The sequence below is a fragment of the Puntigrus tetrazona genome, chromosome 11 (genome assembly GCF_018831695.1).
Source record: "Puntigrus tetrazona isolate hp1 chromosome 11, ASM1883169v1, whole genome shotgun sequence".
In the NCBI taxonomy this organism is placed as follows: domain Eukaryota; kingdom Metazoa; phylum Chordata; class Actinopteri; order Cypriniformes; family Cyprinidae; genus Puntigrus; species Puntigrus tetrazona.
Window position 1 is genome coordinate 7,414,036 of NC_056709.1, and position 16,084 is coordinate 7,430,119.

General features: G+C 35.8%; 1 protein-coding gene across 5 annotated transcripts in view; it reads right to left on the reverse strand.

Moving 5' to 3' along the window:
• Positions 1-16,084, reverse strand: part of LOC122354401 (ephrin type-A receptor 8-like) — a 68,100-nt gene that overhangs the window by 45,664 nt on the left and 6,352 nt on the right. For all 5 annotated transcript variants that reach the window (XR_006252106.1, XR_006252105.1, XM_043252562.1 and 2 more), the window contains exon 2: positions 2,561-2,625. Coding sequence is in view for 3 of the 5 variants with exons in the window: in XM_043252562.1 (XP_043108497.1) it covers positions 2,561-2,625 (65 nt within the window). In the remaining 2 variants the exon portion in view is untranslated. The remainder of the gene's footprint in view (positions 1-2,560; positions 2,626-16,084) is intronic.

Below are 16,084 nucleotides of genomic sequence, written 5' to 3' on the forward strand. Positions count from 1 at the left end.
ATTAATTCTTAGCACCAGTTTTCATATAAATCAGTCATTTTAATTGCATATGCATTTACATAATAATTGTCTATAAAGAATTCCAAAAAAAAATTAATTACTGACTCAATACCTTTTGATATTTCTGAACCCCCTAACTAAAACAAAATATAATAATGTTCACTTTTATTGAATTAATTCATTCATTAAACACTAGTTTTTCAATACACTATCCTTATAATAAAAGTATTAATTTGTTAAAATAAATAAATAAATAGTCGTTCTTTGAAACCTGACTATAACTGCTCTAAAATAAAAGATAACAAAATAAAATTAGGTTAAATTATAGGTTGCAGAATTTATCCTTTGATTAAAAGTATAGATTTAATTAATAAAAAGCAATTTTTTAACCCCTGATTATAACTTTGGTAAAAAAAAAAAAATTAATGAAATAAAATAAAATAATGTTACCTTAAATTAATTTAACAGTAGATCAATAAAAATAAAATTAAATAAAAGTGTTACTTTCTTAAAATAAATAAATAAAAAAATACAATAAAATTATATTAAATTGCACATTTCATAATTCATGCTTTAATAAAGTATTAATTTAATTAATAAAAAGTGCTAGTTTAATAAAAAATAAAATAAAATAAATGAACATAAAGAACATAATTTGTAATAAAAACATTTACTTTTTAATAAATTTAAAAAAAAAAAATCCGCTAATTGTTAGAGACAAAACTTTTGGTTAGTAAGCTTTTCTAAGTGATCAAATGTTTTCACCTCCTATGACGGCCCAACAGAGTCAGTGAAGGAGGGATATCAAGAAACACTTAAACAGCCCAAAACAATCTCCAGATTACCGTCAACGACACACGACAAGCACTAAATACAGATGATTATAAACCTTTTGATTTCCAGTTGAAAGACTCTCCGGCTTTGACTTGAGTAACTGACTCGAGTTCCTCCGCCGTTAAACATGTGAGTCGATAATGGAGGGACTGTTACATCAGCGACGTGTCGCCTCGCTCCGAGGGACATCACACCGCCGTCAGCCTCTGACAGCCACCCGCGCTAATTGTGACAGTTAAACGCTTAGATCACTTCGTGCGCCGCTAATTCAATACCCCATGCATCATTTTCTCCATTAGAATATGCAAATGCACCCAACTCTGAACATCGCCTTGCTTTTTTCTTCTTCTGCTCTGTCCTCTCCTCACCCACACACACACACTCACACACACACACACACACCTCCGTCTCTCTCTCTTTCTCTTTTATGGTACGGCTTAGAGTGGTTGAATAATGTGTCAAAGGGACGAGTGAGACAGAAAAGTTTGGGATTAGGGAAAGTGTTTGTGTGTGTGTGTGTGTGTGTGTGTGTGTGTGTGTGTGTGTGTGTGTGTGTGTGTAAGTGCATGTGTGTGAGAACAAAGCATATGGCAGCAATCAGGTGTTTTTTTATTGGCATATGGAATGAGTCTTGAATATATTTCATGTTAAAATATACAATATTCTAAAAACCTTTCAAACCTTTTGGAAAATTAACATACGCAGTCAACACGATATGATACGTTTTTGGCAAATACTTTTACTTTCCTAATATGACAAATACCTAAAAAAAAATTTAAAGCTAAAAAATCTATGGAAATGTGTGTGTCCGTAAATATATTTATATATTTATTTATGGATAAATGGATTTTCTTGGGGAGGGATTTATTAGTATTTTTTTTTATTACTAGAAATGTATTAGTGTTTATTTTTAACATTATAATGAAATTAAATTAGATTAAATACGATTAAATGAAAATAAACAAAACAAGAAACTAAATTCAATCTTATACTGTCTATCCTTTGAAGAAAAAAAAACAAATTTTTTTTTCCAGCAAAAAAGTACAGACTCAAAACTTTAATATAAAATATAATGTTTTTAATATAAAAACACTATTTTAAGAGAGTTCAAATGAAAGATACACACATAAATATACACATAAAAAATACATATATAAAAAAATAATAATTAAATATAAAATATATCTGAAATTGTAAAACACACACAAAAAAAAAAACTGAACTGAAAAATATTTTTATACATATTTTTTATGCACGTACACATATTAATAAACACAATCTGGCCCAATTTAACCCGTTTCACAGGTGAATCAAATTATCGATTTTGATGAACAGTTACAAGGACTTTTGAAATGGGTATTTATTCTTCTTCTTAGTAATAATACGCACCAGCTGTTCACAATAAGGCCAGTAATGTGAACCGAGAACGTAAACGGGTCATTTTTGATTTCGTGCTGACTTAAAAGCTACTTTATGTCATTTCGGTGCCACCGGCTCTAACACTGCCAACAAGACAGCTCTCATAACATCCCTACTCATCGGACAAACACTTGCAAACCGCGCAACAGAGCGCAGGTTTTGTGTCAGAGAAAAATGGGCGAAGGCAAACAAACGAAAATGAAAATGATTAAGGAAGCCGATTCGGGATTCAGCTCGAGGTGAAAGAGCGAGTTCATTCAAAGTGAAAAAACACACAAACGGTAATAAAGAAGCACGTGTTCCTTACCCCGTGTGAAGGATATGTGAGCCAGCCCCAGTCTCCTGACGTTTTGGTTGTGTCCAGGAGATTCACTGTGAATTGAACATAAAACACGTTACACCTTTCATCATGATTACTGGAACTAGATTGTCTGGAAACGCATCCAATTATATTAAAATGATGCTCATCTGAGTTCATTTTGATACTCATTCACACTGATTACTTATTTTTTTACTTTGTTGTTCCATTTAACTGTGATAAGCAATTTTATAAAAATGACTTGAGCAGCTAAAAATGCATATAGTTTTTTTTGCTTTATTGTTTATTTTATATAAACATTTTATATTAATGCTACCAGTATTACACCATCAATATTGTAATTTTTTAGTAATATTTGAATTTTTAATTCAGTGCAATATTTTGTCATATCAACATTTTTTTTAGCAACTGCAAATGGATTTATATTGTATGCTTAAAATTCACTGTTATCCCACTGTTCAACACGTCTACTCATTCTATGACCACAATCAACAAAAATAAATATTGGCGTATGCATATATTAAAACTAGACACCCTAAAGATAACGTGTACCAAAAATCTTTACGTTAACACACTTTACTAGCCTTTCATTTTGGCGTTTTAATGCAGTTATCATCTCCTCAAAGCACAAACGTGTGACAGTTTGCACTAATCATTTGAAACTGCACGCATTTAATTCATTTATTTTACATATTAGCAGGAAGTGCACTAAAACGTCACTTCACGGTGAGATTCAATGGGGTATAGTTTTTCCTAAATAGGTTTGTCTCGTTTTGGTTTAAATAAAATTGACTACAATAAAAAAAAAAAAAATTCAATAAGACAAAATATCAATTAAGACAATGATTTCTTGCAGCGTGGATGATACAGAGGCCCAAACGTAGCATGATGAAGCATGTAAAGGCGTATCATTGGCATATGCAGCGGGCCGTCCCGCGGCTTTATTGATAACCAGACACCTATAGCCTGTTTTTCGGTACGAACCAAGGTCACGGCAAAACAAGCATTTTTTTTTCCGCCGACTGCAGCCGAGGGCCAAATCGTGCTAGATTTCTCTCACGGATCAACACGGTCAACTGTGTTTTCCTGCTCCCATCCATCTGGGAAACGCGGGAGGTGCTGTGCGTCTGGCCCTGAGCTGGCGGCGCCGCACTCGGAGCGGTGAAGCTGCGACAGATGCGCCCATCTGCGCTCGAGGAGGAGCCGGAGCCGGAGCGAGCCTACCACCTGACCCCGTTCTACCCCCCCATAAGCCCAGAGACCCTGAATGCCGCTTTACATGCAGCGCGCCCGTCTAGTTGGAAATGGGTAAACAAGGAGTCACCTTCGATTTGGAAAAATGCCAGCTGCCACATAGACGCGTGTCGGGTAGCGGGTAACAGATAACGCAAACCGGCTTCGGCGTCCCATAGGTGCCACAAAACAACAAATCAAGCTTGCCGTTACCTTCACATTGCACTCATTATGCCTATACGTGGTTGAAACACGAGGATCTATTTTGTGGACAATGTCGCGGAGGTCACGATTCGGTTATCACTGCGATCGGGTTCGGGTTGAACCGAGAGCTGTTTTTTTTAGGTTTAATGTTAAGCTTTCACAATACAGCACAACTGCTTGACAACGGGAATATGTCATCGAATGCATCCAGACAGCCGTCAAGAGACATTTCCACAGACCAGGGATCTGACTACCGCTGGGTCTGTCGTTATGCAGTGAAACACGCGTAACGGATTGATCCGTATTTGAGAAAAAACGGCTATAGTTTAAAAAACCATGAAGCTTCGAAATTGTTATGAGCCAAGCAATACTCAAATACTCAAAGTCAGCAAGTTGATGCTTGATAACTTAAGCTTATAAAAATACATTCACAAATTATGTATTTATATATATCTTATATATACATATATATATATATATATATATATATGTGTGTGTGTGTGTGTGTGTGTGTGTGTGTGTGTGTGTATATATATATATATATATATATATATATATATATATATATATATATATATATATATATAAACTTCTACATTTTTCATAAATACAAAAATGTATATAAAATGCCAAAATATATATATATATAAATATGTTTTATATTTATTTATTTAGAAAATTAAATGAATGTATTATATTTTATATGAAATTAAATATTTGAAGACATTAAAATACATAAAAATAACTTTTGTTGGTTCGATTGCTTCTGTTGTGCTCATTTGTAAGTCTAAATCTAATAAATCAATAAATGTAAATGTAAATATATTTTGAAATCCCTTAATGTCATACGTTCATTTCGTTTCACATTCGGTTCTGAGCGGTGTTAAAAATCTGAAAGCTAGAATTGTTCAGGGGGGCAAGTTGGCAAAACTTGCATACACACACACACGCACGCACACACAATCATTATGAAATATGTTGAAGAAAACTAGAAAACAAATAGATTAAGTACCCATTGGCGTTAAAAATAAATTAATTAAAAGTACTACAGAAGTCAATATGACCTGTATTGTTTTTGCTGACATACTAGAAAGTCATACAGGTTTGGACTGACATGAGGGGGAGTAAATGAGTAAATGAGCTCATTTTTAGGTGAACTTTCCCCATTTATCATTTTCTCTGCCTTTACAAAAGGAACTGAATGCATGAGCATGCATCGTCGATGCTCACAGAAGAATCACCTGTGCACATCAGTCCCCGGGTGAGCTCTCCTTCCTGTGTTTTTCACATAAAAGCACTGCATTCCTCTTAGGAACCTTCCGTATTCTGTTCATTAACAGGATTTCTGTGCATTTTTTCTTCTTAAGTTTCTTCTAAATGTCATCGCTTCGGTTATTTTTCTACTTATTTTAGCTCTATCTGATCTCTCCCTGTCTGTCCTCCGCTCGCAGGCTGTAATCAGCAGTATTACTGCACTTGTGATTGGACTTCTAATTTGGAGAGGCTCTTTCTGATGAGAGCACCGGGTCAGAAAGTAGGAACAGATGGCCTCTCTCACTCTCTCCTTCTTGGTTTCCTTCCCTCTCGCTCTCTGGCTCCTTCCTAGAAACCGGTGCTAACTAAAAGCAGCGCCGCTAGTAACTTAACACTTATCTGTAGTGTGACAGTAGCACAGCTGCTTTCAAAATAGCGATGCCAAGTGCACACTACAGGACAGAAGCTCTAGCATCTGCATGTCAACATGTTTCATACGCTGGAAGTGCACTGGCAATGACACCGTGCAAGTTAACTACGTTCCGGGGCTTTTTGTCACAGACTAGCACCGAGGGTGACAAGTTCCTGTATATATGTGTGCGTGTTGCAGTATAGCATGACAAAACCTTGCTTTTTTTTTGTCAGTCCGCTTTATGCACATGCAGCTTTACGGCCAAGCAATCTAACATAGCAATCAAACACACTCCCGTTCGAATTTTGTGAATCTGTGTTTTTTTTCAGCAAGCTGGTTCGTAATGCAAACTCTATAAATATATATGGAGTCACCTCCGAAGTATTATAGACAAAATGGGATTTATAAAGTGGGACGAGATCGCCATAAATCCTTGTCATTTTGTGATGGCATTGCATTGATAAGGGACAATACAAAAAAATAAAAAAAAATGTATGACTACACAACATAGTGCTAGAATCACCTAACCACTTGGTCTGTCTAACATGACTTTGTAATTAAAATACGATGATCGATAATGTTCAAAAAAAGGAATCCGACTACGAAATGTATATAAAACGCCATTAATATGTGTTAATTAATATTAATGGTCAAAGATAGCAGGCAGTTATTTTAATGCATGCATGCGATGTAGTTCATATGAGTGGGTGATTATCTGTATCTGATCCAGCATTCGTTCTTCAGATCAATCTTAGCTCAGTCTCATATTCACAAAAAAAAAAAAAAAAAAAGATTAGTTTGAATGTTTGAGGAAAGTGCTGTATTTGCCGTACTATTCTAACCGTTATGAGTGATTTTCCGAGGACAGCGCCGAAAAAAAATAATAGTTTACAACTCTGTTTCAGTGTGGTGAATTAATAGAAAGAAATAAAGAGCGTGCCTGTATTTTAAACTTTTATTTATTTATTTTTTGTATACAATTTTTTTAAAATAAAAGGGCCCTATAAAATGTTTTTTCTGGTAATCAGATGAAGACATAAAACTATTTTATTTACCCTAATCAAACGAAAATTAAACCCTTGCATTTTTTTTAGCAAACTAAGTGCTGCACAACGAAGGTTTACTGTGAAAATTAAAAAGTAGTAGCAGTGCATTGCTGTTACACTGAGACATATACTAATATATTTCTGACACAGTTTCTTCTCACTAAACCAAACTTTTATTTTGACAGGTTGCCATGAAAAACTTGCATGTATGTGATATGTTGGTAGTTTTCTCATATTAAACAGTAGAATGCTAATGAAAGGACATTTTTATTCTGTTATAAAAAATAACTGTATTTAATGTATCTGTATATTGGTCCCATTGGATAGGCCTTGACAAACGTCAAATGAGTGAAGTTTTATTCTGGCTGTGTATAAATGTTATGATTTTTCTCTATTGAAATGGTAAAATGCTCATGAAATGACTTTCATAAACCACGCCGATCATTCACACAGAGAGATGCAGAACATGCACACTTCATATCTAAAGAGAATTTTTGTTTAATATTCAGTTTAGTATAATATTTTATGCGTTACGTGTCATCCAGCAGACTTTCTCAGTCCAGGCAAAGCGAAAGAGGGCGAAAAGTGCCGTTCACATTCGTGTTTTTGTGGCGCAATCAGCCAATCAGAGGTCGTTTTCCTCATACTGACAGATTTATCACAATGCATATCTGGGTAAAGGTATTTCTGCAGGTATTTTAGACCACCCTGATAGCTTCGCCAATACTAATATCAATGTCCTGCTGTTTACCACAGCCAATTTCAGAAAGCCCTTGTGACAATTACACATGGAGATGCCTGTCAGCGGTGACAAATGCCTTTCCTCAACAAAAGCATCTCTCCGGGGGAATTAGGGGTCCACTCTTTAAAACAATTTTTAATCTTTTGCCCCCTCAGAAAATATAATTTTAAAGAGTCTATCCATCAAAAGCAGAAAAGTCACAGACCTGTTGTGAAATAAGTTTACAGTTGTGGTCATTCGCAAACGGAGACGTCCCGCAGGCAGCGGTTAACTTTTCCATCTTTTTCCTTTTACACTCCGAAAACTGTTCTCAATTTTCGCTTCTTCTGGCTTTTCAGGCGGAAGCGTCTATCAGACCTGAGGATTGATGGAGAGGCGAACGCTCGGGGTCACTGACAGAGAAATTACGGTGTCTAACACGACACAGGGTGAAGCATTCGTCTTGCCGAGTTCAAAAAATGCACCGCCGCAGTCTCAGAACGACCGAGCACAATGCACTTTGGGAGCGAAATGTAAAGCTTTTTCTAATGAGTCAGGAATATGTACAGCATGCCGTCCTGATGGGAACAGGAACGTTATGTTTATCATTAGTATGGAATGTATTTTTAATGAACAGAGGTGTGAATAATGCAAACGGAGGAGGATTCTACAACGCATACCTGCGTTAGTTTGTTTTCTTTTGAATATTTCATTACCCGAAGCACATTTTCAAATGCTCAGAGTAGGGCAGTGCGTTTATTAATGTGTGCTAATCGCTAATATTATCGTTTAAGGTTAGGGATTTGAACAAAGTTTAATGCTCGACATTAAACTTTGATACATAACTCATGACTCAAGTTATTTAGAAGTATCTGGTAAATTTCAGTCCGTTCTTTCTTCAAATAAAAAGGCGGATAAATAAGATGAGCAAAATTTCGAAACAACTATCTGTTCCTTCTGCGTCTGTTCCAGATGGAGCAACATCAACAGATGTAGTTTTGCCGTACCGATGAAGGTTTTCAGATGACTTTTGATAGGCAGGACGTCCATATGGCTGTAATTCCACAGCTGATTGATTTCGTTCTGATCAGTCAAATCACTGATCTGTATCTTCCTCCTTTGCTCTTCTACTCTATGAAAGGAACACATGTAACAGCAAAGTCCTCACAAACAAACAAAGATGTAGTTTTAGCCCTTCTTGGGGATAACGTGTGAAAAATATCATTATTTCTTCCTTTCTAATTGGCCGTGTTCACAAAAACAATGGTCACTTTTATCTGAGCTTAGTTATTTAAAACCGCATCCCGCTTCTAATCAATTCCCTATAAATAAAATTCATTCTCAGGACTACACTGTTATGGTTTGTCATGATGTACTAACGCTGGGGAAATGTCATTTTTCAAAATATAAATTTTAGTACCATAGAAAACAAAGGAAGAATACATATTTTAGCGCCACGGCAAAATCGAATTCACTATAAAAAGTTAATACATTTGCGATATTTAATGAATTGAGATATGTTTCGCAGGAAACATCACAGATAAAATACAATATTCAAGTGTTCGCAAATAGAACAAATAACAACAATAAGAGACGAATTAAAATTACAGCTGTCAAACGATTAATCGTGATTAATCATATATCCAAAAGGTTTTGCATAATATATGTGTGTGTGTTTATTGTGTATATATAAATACAAAATCCTTATTAGGAATGTAACAGATTTTCCAAGTATAAAAAGTTAAAAAAAAAAAAGTAAAAAAATAATAATAAAAAAAAAAATAATAATAATAATAATAAATTAATTAAATTAATAAAACATTCCTTTAAAAAACTAAACAAAAAAAATGAAAATGAAGAAACCAAGTATTGAAGTAAAAATTCACTGTAGCCTAAACAGTGAATGATCAGCTTTTTATTTTACATTAAATTAAATTAACTAATTAATTAATTAATTAATTTTTCAGTGTAATTTGAGTTGAAATGACTACAACCAAGTTTACTACACTTACAAATTTAAGACAACAACTAAATGTAAGTTCTGTTTGTTTGTTTGTTTGTTTGTTTACGGTGTTCAGGAAACCCTGACTACTTACCAAACTGGTTCAGCTGATCAATAAAATAAAAGCATAAAAATAAAACGGTACATATTTCTCCATGAATAAAACACTAAAGATCATAAAAATATAAACCGTTCATCGGGTATCTAATTATCAATCAGGGATGAAATATCAAATAGCCTAAAGTAAGCATTCAGAAGCTGGAGAAAAACCCGATTTGTACCCGAACTAAACGGACGTACCCATCTTAAGCGGGCCGCTGCTTTCATCTATCCTCTCAGCATGATGATTAAGGCAAATTTCACGTTAGCACCAGGAAGCCGATCTGACAAATATTGTTTTCCATTATAATTAAGTTGACTTCGAATTTCACACAGCGACTATGTGCCAGCGCTTTTGTTTCTCAGCCGGAAAACTGGCCATCTCGCTCCGTTTGAAATGACACATCCTTTCAACACTTCAGAAGGAAAACAACAAAGGTAGGACGTCTAAACACCCTCGCACTTGACGCAGGCCTGCTGCGGGGAGTCTGCGAGCGACGCGACGCGCGCGCATTTAAAGCAGCGCCGCTTTCTGCGAATCATCTGAAGCCGAGAAATCGCCGAGAACCCGTTTCGTGATCTTTCCCGAAGAGGCCCTCAGCCGAAAACCATTGAGGAAGCGGTCATTAGAGCGCTGCTATTTGTCAGGTTTTAGTCGCAGCGCTACTTCGGTGAACTGTGATGAATTGTTGATTGTGTTCAGAAACTGAGATAAATTCCCCCGCTGTACGACACAAGTCAGTCTGTTCTCCTCACACTTCAATTAATCTGACGGATCGGTTTATGCCAGCATGTTCTTCGTGTTCTCCTCGGCCTGAGGTGAAGGCAGACCTGAAGATGCACTAGCGCAGGCTCCGTCGCTCTCCCCGGAGGACACGGTGCCACAAACGGCCGTGCGGCGTCAAAACCGGACGGTCCCTGAGGAGTGTTTGCGCACTTGTTTGCTGGAGGGACGGAAAGACCTGCAAAGCTATTTTGGGACGAGGTAAAGCACAGCAGAGCTATTATGTGGAGCACAGTTCAGTCGGTATCACTCCAGTTAGTTAGTAGCGGTGATGAGCTGGGGATTAATGTTCACTGTGGTTTAAAGGGGTTTTAATGGTACAGACGAGCACGGTCTCATGAAAACGGGTATAAATAGTACGCCAAATAAAAATTAGAACTTGTGGTATTTTTATGGAAAACAATTATTTTAGTATATATGTATAGTCTAAATTCCACATTTTTGGAGTGTATATAATCTACAGATGAAAGATGCATGTGATAATAAATTATTGGCATGCATATAATGCAGTTTTAGCATATGATACCCCTAAAACCCTACCCACCGCATAGCATAAACACGCCAATTTTTTCATTTTTCATTTTTATTCAGCATACTATTTATACTACACATTTCTATAACAATGGCAGTAAAAAATGATGCTATCGTTATTCTATAATTTTACTCTGAAGAACCTCTATTTATTTTATCTTCTATAAAATTCTACCATAAAAAACATGGCAGCAACATTTTCGGTTTTAGGGTTGTAAATTAAATTGACAGTTAAATACCGTAACTGACATGTTGCTCATATACCAACCTACTGGCGTACTGAAACGTTTTGTACCTTTAAAATACACTGATAACCAAACGCAGGTGATGATGAGAAAGTCACATGATGAACCAAAGCCCATCACAAGCAGCTTTCACACATTAATATATATATAGAAGGTGCTCAGTGTCATTTACACAAGCACTAAACACCATAGCTCTGAGACTAACTAAGAAGAAACAGTCATTTCAAAGAAAAAACGTCCAATCTGAAAAGTTAATGCATGGAATTCACAGGGGTTTTTTTTTTACTGTAGCATTATAACATATAACCAATAAAAACATAGTTAAATTTTGAAATAAATATCTTAAAATAAAAAAAAATAAAAAATACAATCTTAGTAAATGTAAAATAAATTAAAACGGTAACTATGGAAGATAGAAATAAATAGAGGTTCTTGTGATAAAAAACTAGAAGACCTTTTTTTATTTAAATTAAAATTACAAATGAAACAAAACCAAATAAATGATAAAAGACAGAAAAAAGCTTTTTACATGTAAATAAAATAAAATGGCTTCAAGTAACAGAACAACAAGCAGCAAAAATCACAAACTGAGGATAAAGTCAAGTCTTCGATTTTATGGAAATATCACAGTACCAACTTTTTACAGTTTCATCAGCTTTATACTGTATTATATAAATAAATCACACTTCCGTTACACATGTGCTTGACTTGTGAAAACAACTACAGTTTAATTTAAAAGCGGCACTCTTCTGTAGTTGCATCGTGTAACAAGACCAGATCTAGGCTGATATGACTAGGAACTATACCCTCATTCCAGAAGAGTCAAGTTTTAAATAGGAAAAATATTGAAACTCTTTGGTCATTTTTGAACGTAACGCTACTGATCTATATGGTTTCAGTGATCCAATGACCAGGAGATCGCCTGAATGGATTCAAAAACGGTAAAACTATGAGGGAGAGTTCGGTTATAGCTTCTGTTTCTAAAAGATACGCCTCAAAGTCACAGAAAGATCATCTTTACGCTCTTTCACGGGCCTGTGGCGTCTCACCGCTCATAAATGTCTTCAAACTCCAAACTTCCAAACACAAGCCCGATTCGGGTTCGCATTCAACACCTCAGACAAAATAATTTGACTAAATCAGTAAATCCTTCACAGCGATGCGTTCTCATATAGCATTACGTCAGGATAAGTCGCGACACGAGTCTTTCTCAGATGAACAGCGATAAGTCTTTTTTGACAGTCACAGATAGACATATTTTAATCCATGTAAAAGGCTTTAGCGCCGGGCTGCCATTCATCGGAAGCACTGAGGTGAATCTATACACTCTGATAGCATTTAATGGAAATAAGTCCAGTACAATAGAGCAGATACTAAATGATCGCTCGCTGATAGAGCGACACGTCTGTGTGTGAAATGACAAGACACGCTCGACTGAAAATGGCCAATGGATTTCGAAACCACCGATATGACATTACGACGTAATAATAAAACGTCTAAAAATAAACGACACGCGCTCGGCAAGAAGACATTGTTTCCTTCATCACCGAACTATAACTTGATTTTCCGTAAGTGTAAGGCCTCGGAAAAAACGCGTGGTTTCCGAAAACAGATGATTTAACGTGAGAAATCTCGAGCCTCACTCAGACCTCTATTAAACCTTTAGAGCACAAGCTACATAATTTCTCCAATAATCTGGGCCGCAGCCTAAAAAACTTGTTGTGTGCTGATGCAACGGGTTGAAAGAGATATTAAATAAATCTTTTCCCTCAGAATGAGCTCCGTTTGCGGCTCTTCTCTCCTTCAAATAATCTTTATTAATTTTTCTACCTTCTGTAGCATCTGCGCTCGCCTTAAATGATGAATTTATTCGTCACTTTTTAACGTGATGAACGCGCGAGGCGTCGATATTGCGGAGCGCAGAGCGTCGGTTGCGGAGGTCTCACCGTAGACTTCCACCGCGTTCACCCCATCGCTGAATTAGGTTAAACCTTTGATTTATGTGCAGATTATGAGGTTTAAAATACATTTCCACCGTGAAAAGAGAGGGAGAAATCCATCACCGAGGATCAGAGAGAGTTTCAGGAACGCTGCATCACACTGTTTGGCGTCGTGACGCGGAGCGAGGTGGAACACAGACCAATCTTCCCGACTGAAAATATTCCCCAATTCAATCTCAGACAGCAGAGAGCACCTGAAGAGCCCCCCAAAAAAGACTAACTGGGTCCCGATGTCACAATAAATCCGCATTTATACTCAAATCTCATTTTGTGCATCTGCAAATCTGTATAGATGCGTCAGAGATGATGAAAAGAAAAGAAAAATTTGCTTAGAAATTAGTTTTTAGAAGTTAAATATTTGTATTCATGTTGATCTCTCGTGGTATGATACACTTTTGGAATTAAAATATAAGATAATGTCAACATTGTAAATGTCAAAAAGAAAAAGTTACAGAATATTATCATTTTAAACAACAATCAGCAACATTTTATTCACCATTGTTTTCTTGAGGTCATACTATTTTCTATATACTTTGTATTTATCTTTATCTATTTTACTTTCTCTCTCTCTTTGTATATATATATATATATATATATATATATATATATATATATATATATATATATATATATATATATATATATATATATATTATATATGTTTGTCTGTGTGGTGTTTGTGACATACCAATTTTAACACTATCATGAGCTCGTATATATAACAATAATATTTTAACAATAATAGTAATATTTTATGTAGCTGCTTTTTAAACAATGAAATGCACAATCAAAAAAACATTTTTGCAAACAGATTCTTCATATACTGTATATGTGTGTGCGTTATTGTCTTGTTTTTTCTCTCTCTGACTTTTCTTGCATAAAACCTTGATCGTACAATAAATGTAACGCAACAAACAAAATAAAACACGTGCACTAATACTGCATTCGTGTTATTTGTAAGTCACTGCACATTCTGTAAACTCTACACTGTACATCACACGAAATGCATTCTTCAAGCAATAATTAAAACTAAAATCAAAATAAAAACGTGTAACAATGAGATTCTGGCCAAAAAAACCCCACAAAACTTTAAAAGGTGTCTGCTCAGATAAAGCCTAATCCTGGTTTGGCACAATTAATGGCGACTGTCGGTTTAATAAATGTTTGGGACTCAAACTAATCCAATTACTTCAAACCAGATTAGTTCCTTCATCGAAGAGCGGGCTGATCTCTCGTTCGAGGAAGCGTCTCTGCAGGGTGAAGAATCGCTGTTTGAGGGCTCCTGCGGCACAGGCACTCCGAGGAGTTTGGGCTCTCCATCACGCGGAGAGGCCGAGGTGCATCTGGTCAGCGTGACAGAAACGGGCCCTCCGGCTGGGGGCCGTAGATTGTCACGGCACAAGCACTGCCATAAAGTTCAACACGGGCATTCGTTTATGTCTGCTGTGGGCCACTCCATTTTCCACCGCGCCGAAACGCCATCTATCTCCTTTTCGTTCTCACGCGCTCTATCGCCTTCCCTTCCTGCTAAAAAACAGCAGCAAAGTGGGCTCTTTCTTTCTCCCGTCAGGCATGTTGGTCTCTTTCGGGCTTGTACAAAATCTGACGGACCTCATTTCATTACAGGGTCGGGGACGAATGCAAAATCACAATCAGCAACTTGTTTCTGTGAATCGAGTCTACGAACTGGAGTCGTCTCGTTGTTTGGCGAACTGGAGCCCTGGCTGCTGCTAAACACGAGCGCCGTATTGATCTGGAAATCCTTGTAGCACAAGTTCAGCAACTGCAAACCCAGACAGTCTGATAAAGATGCTCTATTGTTTGACGGGGCACAGATAACATTGAGCCTTAGACAAACGTTTCAGCAAAAGCAAGATCCTGAATGGATGGTGAACTTTAAGTCAGTATGTACTGTACAATACACAATATACAGTAACATACGTACAAGTCACATAAAGAGAACTAACATACATTACCAGCCAGGGGTTGAGTTACACTTCGGTTACTTGTGAAATTAAACTATGCTTAAAAGCTGGTCTTCACAAATGTTGTGGATAAGCGTAAACTGCCTAATCGTTATAAATGTAAAGCGAAAAGGCCGGGGTGAATATTGAAGAAAAAGCTGCCTGTAGAAATTACGGTATTACTGGAAGCTGGTTGCCAGTAACTTACTGTAAATTTAAATGTGTGTTATTTACTGGCAACAATTTGCACAAACATAAATATATATTTTTTAAATATTTCAGGAAAAAATAAATAAGATAACAACCACAGGGTTTCTTGGAAAAGGAGAAAATGTCTGATTTCCAGAACGCATTGCATGAGGCTGTAAAGATAAAGATTTGTTTGTTTAATGTTCATTTATATTTGAACAAATTGCTGCCAATAAATTTGATAAATGTAAACATACAGTGAGTTCCCGGCAACCAGCTGCATAATTACCTTTAAAATAAAAAGTGTTGACTAAAAAGCATCCCAGAATCCTGTAGCACGATGGACAATGAGAAAGTGTACAGAATAAAAGGCAATCTATAAAACATCATGAGAATCTTTATAATTTCCTTAACTTCATGTTTGTCGTAGTTTTATGACTTATTGTATTAAAAATATTAATAATAACAAATGATAATAGATGTGCGCAAATTTGTAAAATAATAACATGACGGTGTCCCTTTGGTACATATAAATATAGCTTTATTTTTTTATGCATTTATTTTCTTTTGCTCAATTCTATAATATGTCTCTTTTTATATCTCGTGTTAAAATGTATTTTCATGAGGAATCGGGAAAAACTCTCCACAAAAAGTAATACTGATGGTGAGGTAGAAATGACAAATCAATAAATCAGGAATAATCTATATATATATATATATATATATATATATATATATACATATATAACATTAAATATATTCTAACCAAGGATATGATCAAAATACAGTCAAAGCAGTATTTTTTTAAAATGATATTAAAGCATAAAA